The sequence below is a fragment of the Pteropus medius genome, unplaced genomic scaffold (genome assembly GCF_902729225.1).
Source record: "Pteropus medius unplaced genomic scaffold, Ma_sr-lr_union100, whole genome shotgun sequence".
Lineage (NCBI taxonomy): Eukaryota > Metazoa > Chordata > Mammalia > Chiroptera > Pteropodidae > Pteropus > Pteropus medius.
Genome location: NW_024342469.1, coordinates 355605 through 379462, shown reverse-complemented (window position 1 = coordinate 379462; position 23858 = coordinate 355605). Strand labels below are relative to the sequence as shown.

Below are 23858 nucleotides of genomic sequence, written 5' to 3'. Positions count from 1 at the left end.
CACGCTCCTGCTGCCCCCTCACGGGCAGCCTCCGGTTACAGGGCAGGGGTGTGGTGAGTAGGAGTTGGAGCCCCAGGGAAGTGTGGGACAATTCCCCAAACCCTAGCAGCGCCCCCACACTGGGACACCCCCGCCACTCTTTGGGGACCCACCCTCCACCCAGACTTGTCCCCTCCTTGCTGACACTCTGCTTCCTTCTCGGTCCTCTCATCTGACCCCCAACTCCAGGACCTGTCCCCAATGCTTGAGAATGTCCTGCATGCGAATCCAAGATAGGAGGGTGTTGCTCCTTCAGCATCTCGGCTGCCCCCCGACTCCGACCAGCCAGGCCAGACCACCCCTTCGGCCCTGAACCGTACCCACACCACGGCCCACTCAGCCCCCACTGCAGGAGACCCAAAACTTACCAGTGTCTGGCAGGGATGCCCACTTTTTATCAAAAAAGGAAGTTAAAATACAAGAATTGTGTCACAGGTCATTTTAATACATTTTAATAAAAAATGTGGGAAGGCCACTATCAGACTAGACGGGAACCTCTAAATAGAGCACATGCAGGAAGCTTGGAGCTGACCTGTCCTTCCTGTCACTGCCGCGGCGACTGCACCCTCCGGCCCAGCCCGCCCCGACCCGGGCCACCCCACCAGGCCTTGGCACAGGCCCCTTTTGGGCCAACTGGTTCCCGCTTGTCCAGCCCTTCTGCCCAGGGCCTCTGCTGGGGACAGATCTTCTCCTTCTGACTCATCTGCCCCTTCCTTCCCCTCACTGTCCCCTTCCATAGTGGGGACGGGGGCTCAGCCAGGCCAGAACTGACCCGATCTTGGGAGGGAGCGAGTAGGCCTCTGGGGGCGACTCCACGCCTAGCCCCTGGGCAGTGCAGGGGGTCAGCTGTGAGGCAGACAGAACCCTCCCTCCCGCCCCAGGCACTCCAGGGGATGGGCCTCCTAGGGCCTCTACACTTCCGCCTGAGATTCTGCCCTGGGCACAGTGCCCACCCTGCCAGGTGTCCCTCCCCCAGCCTCTGCCGCCAATGGTCCCTGGGGGAGAACGCTGGGACCAGGGGCATCTAGTTGTGCCTTTCGGGACTGCTGGTGGCCAAGGGCCCTGGCAGATTCGTGGAGGCCACCTTACAGCCCCCCAGGCAGCCTGTAGTCCCCAGCCTACCCTCGTGCACAGCTGCCCTTGAGAAGCCAAGTCAGGTGACCATGCAGCATGGCAAGTACAAGCTAAGTGATGTTTGGGGCACACCCCTCACGGTGGGCTCATATTAGTGAGAGGGCCTGGCACTGTCTCAGCCAGTGGAGTTAGGGTTAGGGGTTGGGGTCAGGGGTTAGGAGTAGGGGTGGAGGGCCCTGAGGGCAGCCGATGGCAGGGCCTCCACCACCCCCTCAGCCCCTTCTCGTGGAGGTGAGAGCCAGCCAGGTACAAGGAAGGTGCTGGTGTTTTTGTGGGCCCCCTTGGAGACCATGCCCTCGGTGGGGAGGCCACGCCCTCGGTGGGGAGACCACCCCTCCAGACCACACAGCCAGGGGCAGGCTGCCCAGACTGGCATTTGGGGCCCATGTGGCACCTGTCTCACTCCAGTGCCTCCAGCTTGTTCCTTATGCAAAAAGATTTACTGCCTCAGTCTGCCTTTGTCGTTTTGTTTAATTGGTCGTGTCCTTGGACCCTACACCACCCTGAGCTCAGCTGTCTGTAGAATGGGGACAGTGACAGGCTGTCCTAGGCAGCAGTCAGGGCCAGACAAGTTGCCACCAGCAGATGAGACCAGCGCTTGCTGCTGTGCAGGGGATGACTGGAGGCCTTGGTGACCGCCCATCCGGGGCATGGCCTGAGTGGGGACTTCGAAAGAGAAGAGACAGCTTCCACCTGTGCCCGCTCACTCTGCCAGGACCCCACGCAGGGAGGTCGGACATGTACACGATACACATGCCACCTGATGAGGGGTCTGAGGGTTGGTGGCTGGGAGACCTCCCCGCAGGCCCACAGTTCTGGGCCCAAGCCTCACGCCCACCCCTCCCCTGGCTGACACTGTCACCCTTGCATTGCTGGGGAGCATAATGCTGCTAAGAGCTGGGGGGCTGCTAGGGCTAGAGTCCAAGCTGCTCGGGTGCACGTGGAGCAGATGGAACCAAGGGCATTAGGTCGAGCGCCTGTCAGCTGAGAAGCAGCATGGGCCGGGCAAGTGGAGGTGGTACCTGCTGGGCTGCTCCAGGCATGGGACCCTGGACAATGCCCTGGTCCGGCCAGCCTGGGCCCTGCACTGTCCTCTAGGAGCCCTACAGAAGAGCCACAGGGCACAGCTCCTCTCCCCCTCCAGGCGATGACTGTGGGTGAGGGGTGAGGCACCCCCAGCCCCCACAGACAGGGGGTGGGCTGTGTGAGGACAGAGGTCTGCTTGTCAGCTTCCTTCTCCCGTCCTGGGCTGGGCAGCCTGGTGGGGCTAAAGGACACATCAAATGCAACATCTGGGTCCCTGCAGGGCTCTGGCAGATGGGGGCCTGTTGGAGGGGGTGGCCCCGGGCCCAGATCAGCAAGGGCTCACAGCCAGCCTGGCCCAGCCTGCAACCCCGCAGAGGGGGGTGGGAGTCAGGCTCTGGCACACACGTGATCCACCAACAGTCAGCTCCAGGCTGTAGTTTCAAATGCCACCTTTACAGCCGGGAGGATCGTGGCGCTGGGGGCTGGAACAGCAAGGGGTATGGGTGGCAGAGCTCACGCTCGGTTGGGGCTGCCCTCACTGGGGAGAAGGAAGCTCGGCCAGACCCAGGCGCCTCGAACGTGCCCGTGGGCCCTGTCCTAGGGAGGGCAGAGGACAGCCTGCAGGTCCTTGGGCAGGGAGCCGATGGCCGTCTCAATGTGCAGCCGCGCCCGCTGCAGCGTCTCCTCCTTCACAGGGAGCTGGTGGCTCTGTGCCCTCACCTGTAGGGGCAGCAGTGGTCAGGGGCAGGGGACCTCCCTGTCTGGCGGGCCCCGGCTGGGCAGGGCTGGGAGCTGTCTCACCAGCTTCTCCCTAAGTTTCAGGACCAGATCCACCACCTCCACCTCGGACTTGTCCTTCATCCAGGTCTCGATGTCCTGCCATGAGGAGACGGGGCCACCTGTCACCAAGACCCTCGCCCGGCACTGGCCCTGAGCCCACGCGCTCACTGCCTCAGCCCCAGGCCCCTTACCGCCTCGCAGATGGCCTCGAGGTGCAGGGCCTCTAGTTTGTGGGCCATCTCTCTGCGCCGCTGTCGGTACCAGCCGTCAAAATGGGGAGACTTGAAGAACCGCCTATGGGGGATGGGAGGTGATGGCTGTGGGGCTGGCCCCGTGTGCCAAGGTGGAGGGCACGGGCACCCTTTACCCCAGCAGCAGAAGCCTCAGGACTCCTGCCCACCATTCACCCACCTGTAGAGGCCCAGCCAGTCACCCTTGAGGACGCAGGTGAGCTGCGGCCCCGTGCACTCCAGGCTGCGCAGGAAGTCATCTTGGTGGAAGGGGCGAATCTGGGGCGGGGTCTGAGATAGGAGCCCCATGAGCCCCTCAGGCCCTGCCCCTTGGCCGCCCAAGACCCACCTGCAGGACGCTCCCAGACACCTGGGCTCCCACCCTGCCTGGGACACACCCCAGGGAGGGGGCCTCGAGCTCCTCCGTGGGGCCCCCATTTCTCGGGCCCTGGGGTCTCCTCCACACCCGTGAGCTCCCTTCTTCTGGAATCAGGATAGGCGCCCCGCCCCAGGCCACCTCCGAGCCCTGGACCTCACCTTCCAGGGCGCGACACTCTTCTGCAGAGGCATGAGGCCGGCCATGTAGTGCTCCTGCGGGGGGAGGGGATGAGCCGGGGCCACAGCCCCCTGCACTCCCCAGCCCCCCACCCCAGGACCTCACCAGGGGGATGACGAAGCTCTGCGTGAGCTCCAGGAGGTGCCCCCGCAGCAGCGTGGTCAGCGTGTCTGCGGGCCGCCCCCTCCGCAGGCCCCTGAGCAGCCGAGTGAGCAGCGCCTTGTCGCGGTGTAGGTGGGCGGTATACGTGGTGTACAGGCCTGGCAGGAGGGCAGAGCTGGGTCCTGCCCTGGGCACCTCCCTCCCACAGCCACCCGCACCCCACCTGGGTCCTGGAAGGACAGGTGGGGTCCTGGCCTGAGGGGCACACACCTGGTTTGGTGTCCAGGGTCTTCAGCCTTGAGGGCTTTTTCAGCTTGACTTGTTTAGGAAGGCCCCCTGCCGAACACCCACGGCCTGGAGTCCGAGCCGCAGGCTCAGACCCAAGGCCCCCGAGCGTGGCCTCTGAGCGCCCCGGCCCATCTCCCCAGGATCCCTGGGCAGAGGCAGGGCCAGCCTCACCTGACATCTTGGGCTCCCCGATGCGCAGGATGTGGGGCCAGTGCTGGAGTGTTTTGATAAGAAAAGGGTTGGTGACCCCCAGGACCACGTTTGGTCTGGAGAGAGAGGAGAGAGAGAGAGGGAGCAGAGGCAGCGGCGGCCCGGGACAGGCGCGGCCGGAGGCGGGCGGGCGCTTACGGGGCCTGCGTGCGCGTCGCGAACTCCTTGAACTCGCTGTCGTGGATGGTGAAGTAAGGGCGATAGTCGCAGCAGAACTTGAGGGGCTGCAGGCAGCTGTGGGGTGGGCACAGCAGGCGGTGAGCACGCAGGGCCATCCTGCCCCAATGCTCCTCCCCCACGCTGCCTGGCCTACCGGGTCAAGGCCAGCACCATCTCCGAGGACACAGCGGGCGAGGGCGCCAGGACCAGCAGGGGCTCCCCAAGGAGCATGAGCTCCCACAGCGTCTGCACGTGGGCCAGCACCGGCTGGAAGCACCTGGTACGGGTGGGAGGGGGCCGGGGCTGGCTGGGGCCAGCTGCTTCAGCCCCCACCTCCCAGGTGGGCCCAGGTCCCGCCCCCAGCAGGAAGGCAGCTTGAAGATGCCCAGGGCCACCCACCCCCGCGGTCCACCCACGCTGGCCTGGCACCCCATCCCCTGCAGGGCCGGCCAGGGCAATACTGTTCCAAAGCCCTGCTCCCTTGTAGACTTACCCAGAGATGGGCAGCCTCAGGCAGGAGTGTGTCCCCAACACAGCCTCCCTCCCCCCACACTGCCTTCCAGAACCATCCTGCCCACAGTTCCCATCTCCTCTGGGTGCCGACACCAGGCACAGGGTGTCTCGTTCGTACAATTCCTCTTCACGGAACTGGCCGGGGCTTAGCTCCCGGCGGGCAGTCCCCGGGGTGGGCCTGCCCTGCCCGGCCTGAGCCTGTGGGCTCGCTCAGGGTCTATGCAGGCAGCGGGCAGTGGTTGTGGCGCTCACCTGAACAGGTCCAGCTCATGGACACTGCTAAGGACCAGCGGGGCCGGCAGTAGGTTCTGAGGGGAGGGGTGGGTGCGTCAGGCTGAGGGCAAGGCCGCCACCCTGCAAGCCCCAAGCAGCACCTCCCGCCCTGGGAGGGCCCTGCAGACGGCAGCCCTCGCCTGCCCACCCCAGCCCCACAGCACAGGAGACGGTGGGGGACATCCAGCCCTGCATGGAGACACAGGACTCTCCCTGGCTTGGCCTGGGCTCTGGCCACCCCACGCGACCCCCAGCGTGTGGGGTGGGGAGGCCCAGGAGGCCCACCTCATGGCCACGCTGCTTCAGAGACGTAGATTCGGGCTTGTCTGCCCTGGACGGGATGTGGACCTGGGGGCGAAGGGAGCGGCTGCCAGCTGGGAGTGGGCGCCTCACGCACCTAGGGCCCTCCGGCCCCGGCCGCCCATGCTCACCTGGAGGACAACGCCCACCACGGGCAGGTTTAGGGTCCGCCCGGGCACAGGGGCTGGCCACTGGTCAATCTCACTGCACACTGTGGACAGAGGTGGCCAGCATCAGCAGCCTGTGCCGAGCAAAGGCTGCTGGCCGAAGCCACTGGGTACAGTGGCCGGTCAACGAGACCTTCTGGCCTGGCCCGATGGCCGCTCACCTGCTTCCAGGCAGGGAGCCAGCTTGTCGAAGTACTCGGGGGCAATCAGGCTCAGCAGTGCCTGGAACAGCCGGACAAAGGGCAGGCGGGACACCAGCACCAGAGACTGCAGGGCCCACAGGGCCAGTAAGATGTCACTTCAGCCACTCAGGAGCCTGCAGGGACCCCTGAGGCCTGGCTCACCCGGGGCCATGTGTCCCAGCAACTCCACAGGACAATTCTCCCCAGGAATGGCCTCGGACCCCAGGGTTATCAGATAAGAAAACTCCAAGCCTGCCACACAGTGTGGGGAATCCCAGTGACTTCAGGGACGGGCTGGGACCCGGGCCTTCGGAGGGAAATGCATGTGGCCAAGATTTCTGGGATGATCTCCCAGGGGTCAGGCAGTTCGAGACTGAAGTCGCTCTAATCCTGAAAGTGTGACGAGGCCCCCTCGGGCCAGCAGCGAGGAGCAGAGTGAAGCTGCGGGTGCTGCGCCAGGGGAGGAAGGGTCAGCGGGCCCAGGTCCTGGAGAGCTGGGTGCCCCCGCCCCTGCCCGCTGCCTGGCGGGCCAGGGCAGTGTGCTCCACCCAGCGCCAGCGGCTGCAGGCTGCAGGAGTGGGCACTTCCGGAGGCTCAGGACCCCTAGCCCACCTGTCCTTCCAGATGGCCGCCAGCCCCCGCCCTCGGCAGTGCCACCCAGAGCAGCCAGGAGGCTCACCTTCTGGAAGTAGCCCCTCTTCACGGAGCTGTCCTTCACCTGCCTGAAGTACACGTAGCCGAGGTAGTGTGCCGCTTCCCTCTGGAAGGGGCCATCAGCCAGGCCACGCCCCTGCCCGCCCAGGCCACCCGCAGAGGCTGCTCCATGCTCTCCCCAGCCTTGGGGGCCAGGCCTGGGGCCTGGAGGTGGGAGGTGGGCTGCACCTCCAGGGGGCGCATCGCAGACACAGAGGTGAGCGCCCAAGGCCTGGGAGCACCTGAAGGCTCACCCAGGCATGCCTGCTACAAGCACAGTGCTGGGAAGAGCTCCAGGGGCCTCCGGGCGTCTCCAGGAGGACTGGCCCATCCCCATGCAGGCACCATGGGCCTTGCAGCAGGTGGTGACGCCTCCTGTCATGGCTGCACCAGCCCAGCACTGGCCTGCGGGGAGAGGCAGCCCACGCTCACCTGCAGTGACACGGGGGCCCCGCTGTCATAGTGCCTGTCATCGGCAGGCCAGGGGCTCCTCTGTCCTCCACACTGACGAATGCGGAAGCTGAACTGCGTGTCCCCAAGGCAGCCTGGGAAGGGGGGCAGCCCCGCCCCGCCACATCAGGGCTGGGGCCCTGAGGGGAAGCCCCACCCGCGGGGTCTGGGTCTCCCAGAGGAGGCCCTGGGTCCCAGCTGCTGCAGCTGAGGGTTCCCGAGCGGTCCGCACATTCAGAAGCACTAGTGACAGTGCAAGCACAGAGGGCAGTCGGGAGTCCGGGGTGGGCGGGCTCAGCCGGCCCGGACACCTGGGCCCTGGGAGCGGTCACTATGGGGTAAAGACCAGACCTCGCTGGTCCCTCTGCCCAGAGACTCCTCTCGCCACATGAATGAGGGGTGACCTGGCCACCAATGCTACGTCATGGGCTCGGGGTGTCTCCACGGCCGGGGAGTGGGGCTGGCGCTTAGAGACTACGATGCCTCCGGCGGGGCCACCGGGCTCCTGGATGGCCTCACCCTCACCCCCACTTTCCTCTGTCACCACCCGGCCCAAGCGGGGAGATTGGGGTCACCTACCTGAGTGGGAGTCAGGGAAGGACAGGTAGCAGATGCTGCTTTTCTGAAACACACGAAACCCAGTGAGGACCGGCTCGCTCCTGGGCGACATCTGCTCCCCGGAGGGCTGGGACCCACCTCCTTGTCCGTGAGCCGGAAGTCGCTGGGGTACACCAGCTGCAGGGGACACGGAGCACTCGGTGAGGGCGGGGTGGGAACAGTGCTGGGCTGCAGGCGTCCCTTTGGCCCCCTGGAGCACACCTCCATTGGCTCAGACCCTCCTGCCCCCTCCCCGGGAGCTCCCGCGGACTCTCCTTTCCTTCCCCGGGGCCCCCAACGCCCAGGCTTCTCAGCACAAGGCCATGCCGGCCTTCCCTTGCCTGGGTGAGCTCCCTGAGACCCTCTCTGCACCCCGGCCCTTGAGGTCACTTGCCCAGACTGTGGTTGGGCCTTCCTGCCTCCACCATCCTGACATTCGTCCCCATAGCTTAAGGAGGTGGTGGCCTCCTCTCGCCTGGAGTGGTCACAGGGCCCTGCCTGCTGGTCCCACCCCACCCAGCCAGGGGTCTTAGGCTGTGCCCCTCTGCTGTTCTCCCAGACGGGCTGGCCGGCCTCATCTCGTCTCCGCTGACAGGGCTCCTGGCAAGGTCGCATCCGAGCCTCTCCATGGCACCCTGGGCGTCTTCACCCCCATACCCTAGTCAGGGGTCTGGGAGCTTCTGGCCTATGCCCTACCTGGAGTGTGAGCCCCAGGAGAGTGCCCTGGGCCCCGTGTCCAGTGAGTGTGACCAGCTAGACAAGCCACACCTCCCAGGAGTGGACGGTCAGTGACAGCACGGACGCTAAGCGACAGGCTCTGGGTGATCTGGGCAACAGGTGGTGCTAGAGGAGGCAGTAGCCAGACCCATGCCCAGGCGCGTGGCCACGATGGGCTTCCTCGGGGGACACCACAGGCAGGGAGTCGCTGCTCCCGCCAGGCCCCGAGGCGTCTCCTGAGGAGCTGCCGTGCCCTGGCCCACGGCAGCCCCAGCTATGCCCGGGGCCTGGGCTAGCTCTCCCAGGAGGTGGCCGTGCTGAGCCCGCAGTGTGCGAGGAGCTGAGGCCTGCACGCAGGAGCCCCTCCACGCTCTGCCTGCCCGCCTCCGGCGCCAAGGACGAGCTGGGTTTCGGCTTCTGGGGTGTGCCCCAAGCCCCTGGAGGGCGCGAGGGGCTGTGCCCTGGGACTCATACTGTGTTCCTGGTCTATCTCTTGTGCTGCATGTCAGGTGTCAGGCAGACACCCCCAGATATGTATTTGTACAGGGTGACGGCACATCTGTGAGGTGTGATAGAACAAGGGGTCACGTGGAAACCTCCAGATGTCAGCTCAGGAGACACCGAGAGGGGCCAGGAGGGAGGGCAGCCAAGGGCATCTGTCTGTGGGCTGGACCCACAGAGGCAGGGGATAGCTCCAAGAGTGGCAGGGGCCACAGGACCACTTAGGACATGCCTTCGTGTCTGTGTTGAGCAGGGCCAAGGAGAGGAAGGTTCCTGGCGGCTGAGGCAGAGCCACAGTGGACCCTCTGTGCTGAGCTCAGCCATCTGAACCCGGTCTGACAGCCACAGGAGTCTCGCAGCATCTGAGCGGGCCACCTTGGCCTGCGAGCTCCACGTCCAATCCCAAGGACTCCATCAGAACACCTGGTGGGGACCATGTTCAGGGGCTAGAGCGTCCTCTCCTGGGAGCAGAGGCTGGAGGCTGGGCCGACTGAGCCGGGCCATGCCTCGATGCAGGGAGGAATGCAGTGGACCCTCAGGGAGGCAGAGAGCGCAGGGCTGTGCTGCACAATGACCCTGGCCTCTCGTCATGAGCCGGCCTGCACAGGCTGTGGCTCCTGTAACCCGGTCGTCCCTGGGGGAAGACACAGGGACAGAGGCAGCAAACTGCTGAGATGGTGCCTCTAGGACAGCGCTTCTTAAGCTGAAGTCTGGGTGCCCGGAAGCTGCATCTCCTCGCTCGTGTGCACTGCAGTTGCCCGAGGCTACAACACCAACTGTCGCGGGATGCTGACCGCAGAAGTTGACATAAGAATCCAGCCGCTTTTCTATCTTGCCAGATGTTAAAAAGGTTTGTAAAAGTGTCAAATGATGTCTCTCTTCTTACCAAATTTAATTTTGGAAAATATGGCTGTTCTCAAGAAAATATTAAAATTTATGCTAATACATACGGTATTGTTTCTTACAATGGGTTGATAAATATTTTTGAAATTTCTTAGTTTTAGTTTCTAGTGAACATTGAGAGCCACGAAAGAGCTCTTTGAGGTCCCGGTAATTTTTGAGATGTAAGGTTAGGTTCCTGAGGCAGAGCAGAGTGGGAGCTGCAGGGAGGGGTTCTCACTCCCCGGCTCGCTGCGCTGCGGTGTGAGAGGTGGGGTTCTGCGAGCGGAGCTGGTGGCCTCAGGCCTTTTCTCAGCTGGTCTGCAGAGGCCTGTCCCGGCCACGCGCTGCCCGCAGGCTTTGGTGTGCCCACGAGTGTGGGACCCCCACACACTGGTGTGCGATGGGGTCCGGACGCACCTCTCTGTGTCTCAGGCACCGAGTATGAGCCCTGGAGAGCTGGTCTTCTTGTTTAACTCCGTGTCCTCGTGTCCAGCACCGGTACTGCAGGGCCTGGCTGGTGGCAGCTGTTCAATACTTGATTTACTGAGTAACAACAGCACCTTGCCTTTGCGTTCGCTGGTTTTTCGTGGGGAGGGGTCACCTAAAATAGCCCCCGCTCCCTGTCCAGCTACGGCCTTCCCATCCTCCGAGATTGGCCAAGCCCCATTCCTTCCTCTGAGCTGCTTCCATTCATGGAGCTCCCGGAAGTGGCCCCTTGCTCTTCGGCCTGCGTCCCGGCACCAGCAGTGCCTGGGCCTTTCAGCGCTCGGCCCGGCTGCGGTGGGACTAAGTGAGGACGGGGCAGGTGCTCTGTGAAAGCCTGTGGGTCCAGCTGGGGTGACCACTGATCTTCCCCACGATTTCCAGGGGAGGGAGAAAAGACAAGAGGCAAACCTGATGAGGGCTCTGTGGTCGAGCTCTGGATGGACCTGCAGCCCAGTTTCTGCACAGACTTGATGACCCGGGGGGGCCCTGGGTCTCCGACCCAATCCCCAAGCTGTGCATCCTCAACAATGACTCAGAAGCCCAAAGCACACGGATCCTTCCACACTACTTGTGTAGAATTAGCTTTCTGAACAGTTAAGTTCTAGAAAATCACACATGAGAATACTTTAAGGAAACAGAAGAATCTTTTATCTTCTCTTGTGATTTTATGGGCGACAGTAAGAATGTGGGCTCTGTGATATTAGGCAAATCACCTCACCTCTCTGTGCTCGGGCCTCTCCATCGAGTGGGGCTGTCACCATAACGTACGCCTGGTGGGGATGAGTATGGTGGAATGGGATTGCCACGGAACCGGGCACAGTGCCAAGACCCAAGAGTCCTCACTAAGTGTCAGCCCTTTCTGTCTTGGGCTTCCCACGGCCTCTTAGAGCTCAGCAAGGCCTCAAAATGTCCCTCATCCAGACACTGAAGCGGCTTCTATGGTGGCTGTGCAGCCTCATCTGGCCAATGGCAGTCACAGGGTACACCGGCTCCCTGGCTCTCACAAGGTCCCTCTGACAATATGGTTAAGGACCTCCAGCCTCTCCTGCACTGGTCAGCTCCCTGGTCTGTGTCACGGCCTTCAGGGCATAGAGGCCACCCTGACAGGCCTGCGGAAACATCCCTCCAGAGTCACCTACACCCAAGGAAGAGAAGCTGCCCGTGTGGGTGGGGGCAGGGAGGAGCCTTGCAGGCAGTGGGAACACCCCAGGCCCAGGGAGCGAGGTGCGGCTGGCGTAGAGGAAGATGACGGGATGGCTGGAAGGTGACCCGCAGGGCTCTGGATCCGATTCTGAGTGCATAAAGCGGTGTTGAGAGATTTCTGAACGGGAAGCAGGAGAGCCGCAAAGCTGGGCTTTAGGAGACAGGAGTGGCACAGCAGCAGAGCGTGTGGGTCTGAGATCCTTGTTGCCAGTGGAACTTCAGCCTTGTCCAAGGATGGCATGGAGAGTTGATGAAGAGAAGGAGTCAAGGGCGACCCCCTAGGATTCTGGCTGGAGCAACGGAGGGGAGAAGGTGCCACAGCTAGTGTGGGAAAAGCGGGGAGACTAGACAGGTTTTTACCGAAGAAGATCGAGAGCATCTCTTTGGTTGCGCAAAGTGCAGGGCTCCCATCTCCTCCAGAGCATAGAGGCCACTATGACAGGCCTTTTCTTTCCTTTGCTGCAGAGAGCACCTTTCAGGAGGTGAGAGGCGTAGGGTTTCGTAGGAGAGACGGGCCCCCTGGGGTGTCTGCCCAAATGTACCTCATGTGCAGGGAGCTCGCAACCGCCCCCCGCGCGCCTGCCCAGCGCTCCCCACCCGACAACTCCTCATTCCGGCCACCGCGCCCCGCCAGGCTCACCTCCAGCGCCTGGCCCAGCTCCAGGTCGAAGGTGACCACGCATACGCACTCCAGCCAGGCCGAGAAGCGCGCCCAGGGCACCGCTGGAGCCCGTGCCCCAGCGGACTGCGCGCCGAGGCGGCCGCGTGCCCGGCGAGGCTCAGCGCGGGACAGCGCATCCATGGCGGCGGCGGCGGCGGCGGCGGCGGCCCGCAGCGCGTTGCCGGGGGAACGGCCCGGAGGCGTTGCCGAGGGAACGGCCCGGAGGCTGTGGCCGGGGAGCACTTCGGGACTGGCCGCGGAGCAGTCGAGCGACCATCGCGGACCAGAGCGGCCCTTCCGTGGCCTCCCTATCCCCTGGCGGCCGGAGGAGCGCAGTGCAGCGCAGAGGAGCCGAGGCCACCAGTGAGAAGGACGCGTGCGGGCCAGAGCGGCCCAGAGCCCGGAGGCGGGACTTCCGGCGGGGCCTTGTGGGGCCGGGAAGTCGGGTCAGGCGGCGGTCGGGGCTCGGGTCGCCGAGCGAACAGACTGGAGGTCGAGCAGGGCCGCGGCGAGGACCGGGGGCTGGCGGAGCCCTGCCCGCTGTCCTAACAGAATGTCATCGTTACGGAGCTCCCGTTCCACCAGCCATCAGACACTGATCCCAGCGATTCCGCGTCTCCGCGTCTCCCTCTCTCGGGGGGCCTCTGGTGTGCGTCCCGCAGAGGTTCCACGTCTTGGGTTCGTGTCTGCACACCGGGCGTCGTTGTCAACCACGACCTGGTCGTCAGCGCGGGCGGATGCGCCCACGCCCGTCCCTCCGCCTCTGGGGTCCGCACTCTCGCCCCTCTTTTGTGCGCCATGGCGCCGCCTTGCCCGCGCGCGGTCCCCGGCGTTCCTGCGGAAACCAGGCATAACGCGTGCATACGGTGCGAGCCACTTCGGCCATTCCCAACGCGGTGGAGAAGCGTGGCCCCACCGGTGTCACAACCGGGCGCAGAAGGGCGAGTTCGGAGCCGAGACAGTAATCTAACAGACGTGACATATGCTTTGATTTTCTGGTTTTGTTTTTAATGAAAGCTCCCCACTTCAAAGTTAGTCAGGCTAGGCTAGGCTGGAGTGACAGCCTCCGTCGTCATCGGCCCTTTCACTCGTGAGCGGGCTGGTCGGAGAGTCCGGTGGCCCTGCCTCACTGCTGTACCTCACATGGCCGCCGAGGTCGCTGGCAATGAGAAAGAGATCAATGAGGCCTGCTAGCTGTTAATTGCCCTGGCCTCCAAATGACATATACGTCACTTCTGCTTACAGCCCAGGGGCCAAAACTAGTCATATGGTCCCGATCTAACTTCAAGGGAGTCTGGGAAATGAGAGACATAGGAGTATTCCGGGATCCACTAAGTCGTGATCCTTGCCGTTGAATTTAAGATACCATTATTTTATAAATTACCGAGATAAAGAAACTGCCATTAATTACACAGTGATGAGCAATGACATTTTTTAAAAATTCTATTACGAAATGTTCAAAAAATAAATGAGCTGTTCCATGACCACGCATTACCTACGACCTAGAAAATACATCAATAATTAATACTTTGTTAATTAATGTCTTATGCCTTATCTCTATATCTGTCCTTTATCCATCCCTCAGTCCGTCTTATTTTTAGATCAATTCCAAAGACAGTTGCGGACATGAATGCCCTCACCTCTAAATACTTAAGTGTGTGTATCACTAATTTGTTTTTAGTCTTTTTTTCTTTTGGGGGCATGGGGTAAAACATATATAGAGGAATACATGACTCTTAAATAGACACGACTGTGCCCTATAGCAAGATATGGGACATAAACATCACCCCAGAAAGTTCTTTTTATGCCTCTGTCGTCACTTTCCATATCCACATCCCAGTATTCTGATCCTTTGCGCCATAGATTACTCTGTTCTAGCACTTCATAAAAATTGAATTGTACAATATATAGTCTTTTGTGTCTGGCTTCTTCACCCACAAAGTTTTTGAGATCCATTTTGTGGTATATTTCATGAATTCTTCCTTTCTTCCTGCTCTGTGCTCTGCTACATTGTGAACAGACTGCAACTCGTTTGGTCATTCTTCTGTTGATGGACATCTGGGCTCTTTCCAGTTTTTAGTTATGACCAAAAAAAAAAAAAAACCTGCTAAGAAGATTCCTGTACAAGACTCTGTGGAGGTACGTTTTTATTTCTCTTGGATAAGCACCTAGGAACTGAATTGCTGAGTCATAGCAATAGTCATAGAGATACATATTTAGCTTTTAAAAGAAGCCACCAGACTTTTTCTTAAAGGAACCATGCCTTTTTTTTTATTCCCACCAACAGCGGCGTATTTTTGTTTGCACCACACCTTTGGCAACATTTGGTGTTGCCAATGTTCCTAATTTTAGCCAGTCTAGTGGGTAGGTAGTGATATCTAATTGTGGTTTTCATCTGAATTTCCCTGATAATGATGTTGAGCATTTTTTCATGAGCTTATTGCATGCCATCAATTGTAAGATGTATCCTGATTTCAGGTGTTAAATTGTGGAAAAAAGTGTGCATCCAAAAATCAGTGACCTGTAGTAACCCCGCAACACTCCTTCGTGCCTCCTTCGGTCACTCCCTGCTCATACTCACAGTCCAGGCACCTACTGACCTGCATTCTGTCTCTGCAATTTTGTGTTTTCTCAGAATTTCTATATAAATGGGTTGCACAAGTGGTAGGCTGAATAATCACTCCGAAGATGTCCACACCCTAATCCCCAGAACCTGTGTAGATGTCACCTTATGTGTGGTAAAAGGGACTTTGCACATATGATTAAATTAAAGATCTTGAGATAGGTCATCCTAGATTATCCCAGTGGGCCTACCGTAAGGGTCCTTTCAAGAGAGGCGGGAGTATGAGTCTGAGAAGGCAATTTGGATGCAGAATCAGAGAGAAATTGGAAGATGCCACGCTGCTGGCTTTCAAGATGGAGGAAGGGATCATGAGCCAAGGAAGGCAGGCGCCTCCAGGAGCTGGAACAGGCAAGGAAACAGATTGTCCCCTGGGGCCTCCTCACACTTTGATTTCAGCCACAGAAGACTCATTACAGATTTCCGACTTCTAGAACTGTGAGATAATACGTGTGTGTTGTTTTAAGCCACTAAGTTTGTGGCAATTTGTTACATCAACACTAGGAAACTAATATGTAATCTTTTTCTGTCTGGTTTCTTACACCCAGCATAATATTGTTGAGGTGTATCCATGTTGCCTATATCAGTAGTTTGTTTCTTTTTTTATGAATAGTCTTCCATTGTCTAGGTATATGACAATTTCTTTATCCATTCACCAACTGATAAACATTTGGATTGTTTCCAGTTTTTGCCTCTTACAAAAAATGCTGCTACATACATCTGTATGCAAGTCTTTGTGTGGATCCGTGTTTTAATTTCTCTTGGGTAAATACCTAAGAGTGAAAGTGTTGGGCTGTATGGTATAAGCTTATGTTCAACTTTTTAAGAAATTGTCAAGCCATTTTTCATTTTCACTAGCAGTGAGGAAGATTCCATTTTCTTCACAGCATCACCCACACTGGCTGTTGTCAGACTTTTTATTTATGGCCATCCAAGGGGTTGTGGTAGTATCTTATGTCGGTAAATTTAGCATTTCCCTGATGATTAATGGTGTTGAGCATCTTTCACATGCTCATATATAGTTTGTATTATCTTCTTTGGTGAAATGCTCATTTAAATCTTTGCCCATTTTTAAATTGGGTTGTTCGTCTTATCACAGAGTTGTAAGAGTTTTTAAAAATATGTTTTTTAGGATCAAGTCCTTTATCATTTATACGATTTGAAATTATTTTTTCCAGCTGTGGTTTGCCTTTTATTTTTCCTAACAGCATCTTTTGAAGAGTAAAAGTTTTTAATTTTGATGGAGTCTAATTTATCAATTTTTTTCTCTCATGTATTGATGTCGTATCTAAGAAATCTTTTCCTAACTCAAATGATTTCCCCTATGTTTCTTCTAGAGTGTCTCAGCTCTCACATTTTGAATTAATCTTCTATATGGTGTGAAGTTAAGGGTTTAAATTATCTTTTTTTTTTTTGCTTATAGATAACCAATTTTTCCAATATCATTAACTTAAAAAGAAATCGAGTCCCTATTTATTTTTGGCAATTAATCACGCTATGTTTAGCTTTAATTAGTTACAAAGACTTTTCCAATCATGTCACCTAGAGGTCACTTCACCCGCTGCTCTGCTTGGCTGCCAGTCTCTTGTCTCTCTCTTCAGCAATGGTGAGGCGGATCCCCCTGCCACAGGGAAGAGAAATCCATGGTTTGTTGCCTTTGTCAATAACAAAAACGTTGGAGAGCCGGGTGACAAAGCTGTTCTCATCGGCATCTTTCACATGAACCACATCAAAAGAGCCAGGATGTCTCTCTCTGTTGGTGATCACACCAATTCTTCCCATGTTTGCACCTCTAGTCACCATACCCAGGTTACCAGTGTCAAACTTGATGAAATCAGTAATTTTGCCGGTCTCCAAATCAAATGATGTCGATCTGAATGGTGCCGTTCACTTCGATGAGGGGGTCGGGGTAGCGAGCATCATGAGTCACCAGATGAGGGATTCCTTTTGTGCCCACAAAGATCTTTCTCACTTTGCACGATTTGAACTTGGCCTTCTCAGGTGTCATCCGATCAATAGCAAAGTGACCTTGGGTGTCATAGACCAGAAGGAAATTCTGTCTGGTCTTGTCAATGCTGATGACATCCATAAAGTCAGCAGGGTAGGTCACGTCAGTCCAGACCTCACCATCGATCTCGATAAACCGCTACACCCAGGTCTTTTTCACTTCATCTCCTGTTAGCGCATACTTCATTCAGTCTGTTCCTTAAGAGCATGATGAGAGGGAGACACTTTCTCAGCTTGTGGGGACCGATAGGTGGACGCAGAGCAAACGCACCTGTCAGTTTATCCATCATCCGATGCTTTGGCGCTGCTACGCACTTCAGATGCTTTTTGAGCCCACGAGCCATGGCTGTGCTGGACACGGAAAAAGTGAGATTGATTCCCTGTTGAACTGACTCAGCACCTTCATAAAAAAATCAGTTGATCGTGTTTGTGAGTTTATTTCCTCCATTCTGTCCCATCGACTTGTATCCTGTCCTTATGCCAACTCCATGCGGTCTTGATTGCTCTGCCTCTACAGTACGTTTCAAAATCAAGTAGTGTGAGTCCTCCGACTTTGTTCTTTTTCAAAATTGTTTTGGCTATCTTGGCTCTTTGCATTTCTATATAAATTTTAGTATTAGCTTGTCCATTTCTACTGAAACAAAATAGGACCACCTGCTGAAATACTCCCAGGTATTGCGCTGAACCTATATGATCAGTTTGGGGAGAACCTCCATCTTAACAACATTGAGTCTTCTAGTTCATGAACATGGCGTGCCTCTCCATCTATTTAGGTCTTCTCTAATTTTTCTCAGCAATTATTTTCGTAGTCTTTATTGCATGGGAATTGCAAGACTACCCCCGGGTTTGATGATTTGTTAGGAGGGCTCATAGGAGGAGGCATGTAGTCATTCTTATGGCTACAGTTTGTTTCAGTAAAAGGTTACAAAGTAAAGTCAACAAAGGAGAAAGGCTCATGGGGCAAAGTCTGGGGAGACCGGGCACCAGCTCTCACAGGGGCTGCTCTGCCTCGGATCACGTGGGAGGCGCTTAATTGTCCCAGAAAGTTGTGACTGAGTGTGAAATGTTGCTGGCCAGGGAAGTTCATTGCAGACTCAGCACCCAGATTTTTATCAGAACTTTGTATTTCTTTCCTAAGGCTGCTGTAACAAATTGATACAAACCAGGTGGCTTAAAACAACAGACATTCATTCTCTTGCTGTCTGGGAGGCCAGGAGTCAGCAGGGCGGTTCCTTCTGAGGTTCTGAGGGAGAATCCGTCCCAGGCCTCTCCCCTGCCTTTCTTGTCCTTGGCGTTCCCTCTTTCCATCAGCTTCTCCTCCGTGTGCTCTCCGCTTTCTCAGAAGGATACTTGTCATTGGATTGAGGCCCTCCCCTCCAATCCAGGATGTTCTATCTCAAGATTCTAAATTGATTGCGCTTGCAAAGACCCTTTTTCCAAAGAAGGCCACATTCACAGGTTTTGGGTGGATATGTGTTTTGAGAGGGGCCACCCACTACCAGCTGGTCAGATAGGCTGTCTCTGCCTCATGCCTGCCAAAATTTCAGGCAACCAGGGAGAAAGCAGATGTTGAGCATAAATCATATCGTTTGTACGAACAGCGTAGGCATCATGAGCCACTCTGGTCACTTCCGGGAATGGTGGCAACCCCTCTGAAGTCAGGTTTCCAGGTGACAGCCAAGGACTAACTTTGTAGGCAGGGTTTTTTAAAGGATAAGCCATCGGCCCACTGCATCGACTCTTCCGTACGCACTGATTTGTTATATTTTCTTAAGTATTTTTTTTATACAGTCGTAAATGGAATTTTTCCTTAATTCTATTTTCAGATTGTTTGTTGCTGGTATATAGAAATATAACTGTTGTTTGTATATTGATATCATATTCTGTGACCTTAACTAGTTTTATTTATAGTAGATTTTTTTTTGGTGAATTCCTTAGGATTTTCCAAACACGTGATCATGTCGTCTGTGCATAGAGACAATTTTGCTTCTCCCTTTCTCATCTGTGTGACTTTAATGTTTTCCTTGCCTTATTGTGCAGCTAGATCCTTTAGTACTATGCAGAATCATTTCAAATATTCCTTCTGTTCCTGTCTGTCTTTCTTCTCCTCCTGGTGTTCCTATTACGTGTATGTCACACCTTTTGTATGTCCCACAGTCTTGGATATTCTTTGTTTTTCATGGTATTTGTTCTCTTCGCTTTTTGGTTTCTGATGATTCTGCTGACACCCCCTCTAGCTCAGAGGTCTTTCCCGAGCCGTGTTCCGTCCACTGATGAGCCCGCGAAAGGCATTCTCCATTTCCGTGGCAGTGTTTCCGTGTCTAGCGTCTGTTTCTGGTTCTTTCTGAGGGTTCCCGCCCTCCGCTCACACGCTCGTGTGTTCTGGCATGCTGCCTGCGTCACCCTACAGCCCTCGCTCATCAGAGTCCCGTGTGATAACTCCAGCATCCCTGCCATGTCTGCTTCTGATGCCGGCTCTGTCTCTTCAAACTGTGCGCTGTGCCTTGTCATCTTTCCTGATAGCCAGACGTGGAGTACCAGGTGGAAGGAGCCGCAGTGACTAACCCTGGTGACGTGGCGTCAGGCGTGGGGCGGGAGGCTCCGTGGTCCCACCACCCGGCTCAGGCTTCGGCGAGCCCGTACCCTGCTCCCTGACTCCACGCGTGCTTCTCCGTTCTCGTCCCCCCCTTTGCTGGAACGGGTGGCTGGAGGGGCTGGAGCTGGGGGTTCCCCTTCCTGGGCGGGGCTGGGGGCTCCGATGATTCCCCAGCGGGCTGGGCTCTGGCCGACGCTCCCTCCCGAGGGCAGGCTGGTTAAGGACACAGGGCTCTGGGCACCTAAAACGGCTCCTCTTCCCGCAGAGGGGCTCCCCTCTGATGCTCCCCGCAGGAACCTGGTCGTGTTCCTGGAGATGAGTGTCACGGTACTGCGGGCCCCCCTCATGGCTGATCCCTTGGAGTTTTTAACTCTCAGACTTGTCCACTCTGAGCCACTTACAGGTGCCCTGGGGGTTTCTGTCCCCAAGTCTCGGCTCCGGGAGCTGTGATGACTTGTGTTCACCTGCCCGTGTTTCTTTCCAGTCTTGGGAGCAACGGTCTGCTCTGTGCGCCCCCTTCTCTTACAGATCCTAGAAGAGCTGCTGACCTTTCCGCCTGAGCTGCTGACCTTTCCTCCTCTTACTCGTTAGGGTGGAGTGGTGACTTCCAGGCTCCTTACATGTGGAATCCTACACTAGAATTCAAGTGGTGAAAGCAGACATCCTTGCCTTGGTTCTGATTTTAGTGGGAAAGCATTAGATCTTTCTCCATTAGATTTAATTTTAGCTATAGATTTTCCTAGCTATGTTTTATGAAGTTGGGGAAATTTCCATTTGTTCCTAGTTTGTTGAGAGTATTTATCATGAATAGGTATTGTTGAATTTCATTCTTCCTTTATTCCTGTTGATTTGAGTGACCTTCTGTTATTTCCTTTCGGCTTGAAGAACTCCCTTTGACATTTCTGGTAAGTTGGATCTGCTAGCAATGGTGTTTCTGTTCTGTTTGGGGATGTCTTTATCTCACCTTCATTATTTTTCAACTTCATTTTTGAAGGATAGTATTGCTGGGTATAGAATTTTTTTCATTGACAGATTTTATTTTTTTTCCTGAACTTTAAATATGCCATTTTACTGCCTTCTGGCCTCCATCATCTTTGATGAGAAGCCAGCCAGTGAATGCATCATCGTTCTCCTTCGCATGGTGGGTTATATTTCTCTCTGTCTCTGACATGCAGGAATTTGGTTATGGTGCACCCAGCTGTGGCTCTCCCTGTGTGCCCTCTTTGGTTGATGGAGCAGTGGTCTTCTGATGCCCTGGCCTGTGCCCTGCCACACTGTGGGGGCTCTGGAAGAGAATAGGGCCCTTCTTTCTGCTCCAATGGCACTCCAGAGGCAGCATGCATTTTATATTTGTTGGTGAATAATTTTGCACTTGGTATTCTTAATGACAGAATTAATTTTATTTGGTCCTTCTGTGTCAGAAATATTGAATTCAGCTTGGCTTTGTTTTAGGCATTTTGTGTACCCTACAAGGCAGTTTGGAAGGGAAATCTTTTAAGGAGCCCATGTCTTGTGTCCAATTACAGAAACAGGAATTGTGGTAGCTCTGCATGTTATAATGTGTTTATTTGCATATACAAACCATTTTCTTCTCTCTCCATTTTTTAAATATATGCAAGTTGTCAGAAGTTAACTTTATTTAGTTTTAAGATAAGAGAATAAGAGAATATTAAGTGAAACAGTGACAGAATTTGAGAAGTAATTAATGTAGCCAGCAACGAACACAATGACTCTTGGGCCTGCGCATATGCTCATTTTGGGGAAAGAGTGAGAACGTCTTCACTTGCAGCAAGGATGGATGTATCTCATTAGGTGAAAACATAGATTGTTTTATTGTTGTGTGGAAGTTCAGGTATGTTTGAAAAGGTGCGTACCCACGCTGACCGTCCAGAGAATTGGACTCTGCCATTTTCCACTTATGGCCTCAGCTCCAAATCCTCCTCTCTTTGCCTGCTCTGCGATAACGGACCTGTAAGCGTTTCTCTTTCGCAGTTGGCCCGATGTTAAACTTCGTCAGGAAGGGACCTCCTGGCCCTGAAACCCGGTTTTGCAGCTCAATCCACAGCACCCCAGCCTCTGCGGAGAGGGGCCTCTGCTTGCAGGGCGCTTCTCGTCTCGGTTTGTAAGCCGATGTTTTTTTAACCCCGCCTCGTGGAAGTTCACCCTACGAAACCTGCCAGAGATCTGCCCTGCGAGGTGTTGGGGACAGGTGTTCAGAGAGAGGCATTCTACTATCAAGCCCGCGAGGGGCTGCTGGGGAAGCTGGAGCCCCAGAAGCAGGACGCGGGGAAGTCCGGCAGCCTGAAGCTGGTGCCTCCGGCGCGCAGAGCGAGCCCCAGGACAAACGCTCGCGCGCCCTCTCGCGACAAAGCTCGGCACCCGCAAGCCCTGGTCCGCCTTCGCAGAGGGGACCCCAGCGCTTCTGCCACCGAGGCAGGAAGTTGATAACTGGCGTTAAGTGGTAGATATTCCTTCACTGCTCAATTTCATTTTCCAACACTTTCCCACGGTTCACACTGACAACTGAAATAATAATTCTCATTATAGAGATTAGTTTCATGGAATCATACAATTCCAACCAATGCAAATGGGCACTTATTTTAAAGTGTAAAATACATTACACCTATGGGGCGTCCAGAAAAAAAAGTAAGTGTGGTGGCTGTGGCTCAGGCCCTCCAAGTCCAGCTAGGAAACGGGACGTCGAGGGGACCTGCGCGCGGCACATAGGCGGCCGACCACGGTTCCCTCTTGTTCTGGCCATGTACATGCCACGTGCCCAAGGAGTTCAGAGGACACCCAGCTGCCGGGTGGGAGAGACCTTCAGCCAGAGCGGAAGGCCCTCGGAAAACGGGGAGACCCCTGCCTCAGGTGTGTGACCCGCCCCAGTCCTTTCAGGACGCTGGAGGAGAAGTTCTGTAGCTGACGTTGCAGTAGCAAACTTACTACCGCAAATGCATTATTCCATAAGAAGTTAATTATGCTCGTGGAGAAAGTCAGCAATACCTCAGAGGGGAAAGAAAGGAAAGGGAGAGAGCCGCCTCCACCCGCCGGGAGCTCCCTCCGGGCACAGCAGCCGGCCCCGCGGCCCCGCCTCCGGCGCGCCCACGTGAGCGCGTAACCCCGCCCACCCGCTCGGCCCCGCCCCCGGCGCGCGCGCGCCGCTGGCGGAGGCCCCGCCCCAGCGTGCGCGCGGCCGCCCGCCGCAGCCGCCATTTTGGAGCGACCGGAGCGCCGCCCGCGGCCCGAGCCGGTCCCGAGCCGCCGGCCGGCCCGAGCCGAGTCCGTGGGCGCCGTGTCCGCAGGCGCCGCGCCCGGCCGGGCCCATGTGCGTTCGGTCCGCAGCAGGCCGCCCGGGCTTCGCCTCTGCCAGCGCCCTGGCCGCCACCCGGGCCTCCCAGGAGCCGCCGCGACGCCCGGCCCGCGGGGCAGGTGAGTGCGGCCGCCCGTAGGCGCCTCAGAGCCCGCGCCGCCCGGTGTCCCGGTAGCGTCCACCCGTCGGTGACCACCTCCCCCAGTCAGTGGCCTCCCTTCAGTGACATCCTGTGTGTTCACCCCATTATATTTCTCCTGTCAGTGTCCACTCCGTCAGTACCCCCAAAGACAGTAATCACCCACTTCGGCGTCCCCATACACCCACCCCCCACTCACCAGCCTTTGCCCCTCCCAGTCCCCCTCATTATCTCTCCAGGCAGTGTCCACCCCCCAGTGCCTCCCAACCAGGTGTCCCCCCTGGTACTGACCCCCGGGTGCCTTGCACTCCCTGGCCTGTCAGTGTCACGTCCCTCCTTCCCATCAGTGCCTCCCCGTTTGTCTCCTCAGGTCTGTGCTGCCAGTGTCACATGTGTTTTAAGGGCAGGGGAACCGCCGATCGTTGACCGTGGATCATCTTGATCATCTGTTATCGTTGTTATCATCATCTTTGCATTTCATCGATTCGGTGTCCGTATCGGGTGTTATCATATTGTCGGTTATCATCTTCCGGCACCCTCGTCAATCTAGGTTCTTCATCCAGACATCATGTTCTCATGGATATCTTCCTTCACACCTGTCCCCTTCCCTCCTACACCTTACCGGCCCCCTCTTTAAAGTTCTCCCCGCCTGTCACTGCGATGTCCTCTGCACACCTGACTACCCGCATCGTCCACTTGTTTCTCCCAGTTTGCTACTGATGCCCTGCCTCGTCACCACCAGCTCACCCAGTCTGTCGCTTCTGCTTAGTGTCTTGCCTCTCACTGCACCCCTCCCCCATTTTGTCACTGTACCCACCTGTCTTGTCTTTGTGGCCTTCTTCAGCCTGTTACTCGTTCACTGCACCTGTCACCTCCCCCCACAACTTCTGCCATGCCCTTGGCCTCTCAGTTCCTGGGCCATCACTGACACTGCCAGCTGTTCGCCTCTTCTCCACGTCTCTTCCTTTCTGCTTTCTCTTCCCTTTTGGCTTCTGTAACTCTCACATCAGCTAAGTTCTGGAAGGCAAGAAGCAGCT

General features: G+C 56.6%; 2 protein-coding genes and 1 pseudogene across 20 annotated transcripts in view; 1 reads left to right on the top strand and 2 right to left on the bottom strand.

Moving 5' to 3' along the window:
• Positions 1 to 463: 463 nt before the first annotated feature.
• On the bottom strand, positions 464 to 14002 carry DENND6B (DENN domain containing 6B). 8 transcript variants are annotated; one of them, XM_039863058.1, is made up of 19 exons: positions 12129 to 14002; positions 11004 to 11055; positions 7799 to 7837; positions 7682 to 7724; positions 7085 to 7197; positions 6639 to 6681; positions 5939 to 6044; positions 5742 to 5821; positions 5596 to 5658; positions 5290 to 5345; positions 4679 to 4801; positions 4504 to 4599; positions 4138 to 4421; positions 3871 to 4025; positions 3747 to 3800; positions 3391 to 3500; positions 3171 to 3273; positions 3001 to 3075; positions 464 to 2919 (listed from the first exon to the last, which is right to left on the bottom strand). In XM_039863058.1, exons 1-19 carry the CDS (start codon positions 12169 to 12171, stop codon positions 2797 to 2799), a joined length of 1761 nt encoding a protein of 586 aa, XP_039718992.1. In that variant the 5' UTR covers positions 12172 to 14002; the 3' UTR covers positions 464 to 2796. The 8 variants fall into 8 exon arrangements, with proteins under 8 accessions (XP_039718992.1, XP_039718990.1, XP_039718993.1 ...); XM_039863056.1 differs by lacking the exon at positions 11004 to 11055 and having other exon boundaries at positions 4138 to 4221; positions 4327 to 4421; positions 6639 to 6719; positions 12129 to 13998; XM_039863059.1 differs by lacking the exon at positions 11004 to 11055 and having other exon boundaries at positions 4138 to 4203; positions 4327 to 4421; positions 6639 to 6719; positions 12129 to 13994.
• A 2293-nt stretch (positions 14003 to 16295) lies between these two features.
• On the bottom strand, positions 16296 to 17224 carry LOC120602829 (40S ribosomal protein S4, X isoform-like; annotated as a pseudogene).
• Positions 17225 to 22605: 5381 nt separating this feature from the next.
• Positions 22606 to 23858, top strand: part of PPP6R2 (protein phosphatase 6 regulatory subunit 2) — a 64003-nt gene continuing 62750 nt past the window's right edge. For 6 of the 12 annotated variants that reach the window (XM_039863039.1, XM_039863041.1, XM_039863040.1 and 3 more), the window contains exon 1: positions 22606 to 22801. The gene's annotated coding sequence lies outside the window, so the exon portion shown is untranslated. The remainder of the gene's footprint in view (positions 22802 to 23858) is intronic. The other 6 variants (XR_005652854.1, XR_005652855.1, XM_039863045.1 and 3 more) reach the window with 2 other exon arrangements.

Coding starts and splice junctions, on each gene's coding strand:
- DENND6B (XM_039863054.1), bottom strand. CDS start 12,290: ATGGATGCGCTGTCCCGCGCTGAGCCTCGCCGGGCACGCGGCCGCCTC. Junction 7,725..7,798: donor TCCGGCTCACGGACAAGGAG/GTGGGTCCCAGC, acceptor CGTGTGTTTCAG/AAAAGCAGCATCTGCTACCT. Junction 4,802..5,289: donor CATGAGCTGGACCTGTTCAG/GTGAGCGCCACA, acceptor CACCCGTACCAG/GTGCTTCCAGCCGGTGCTGG.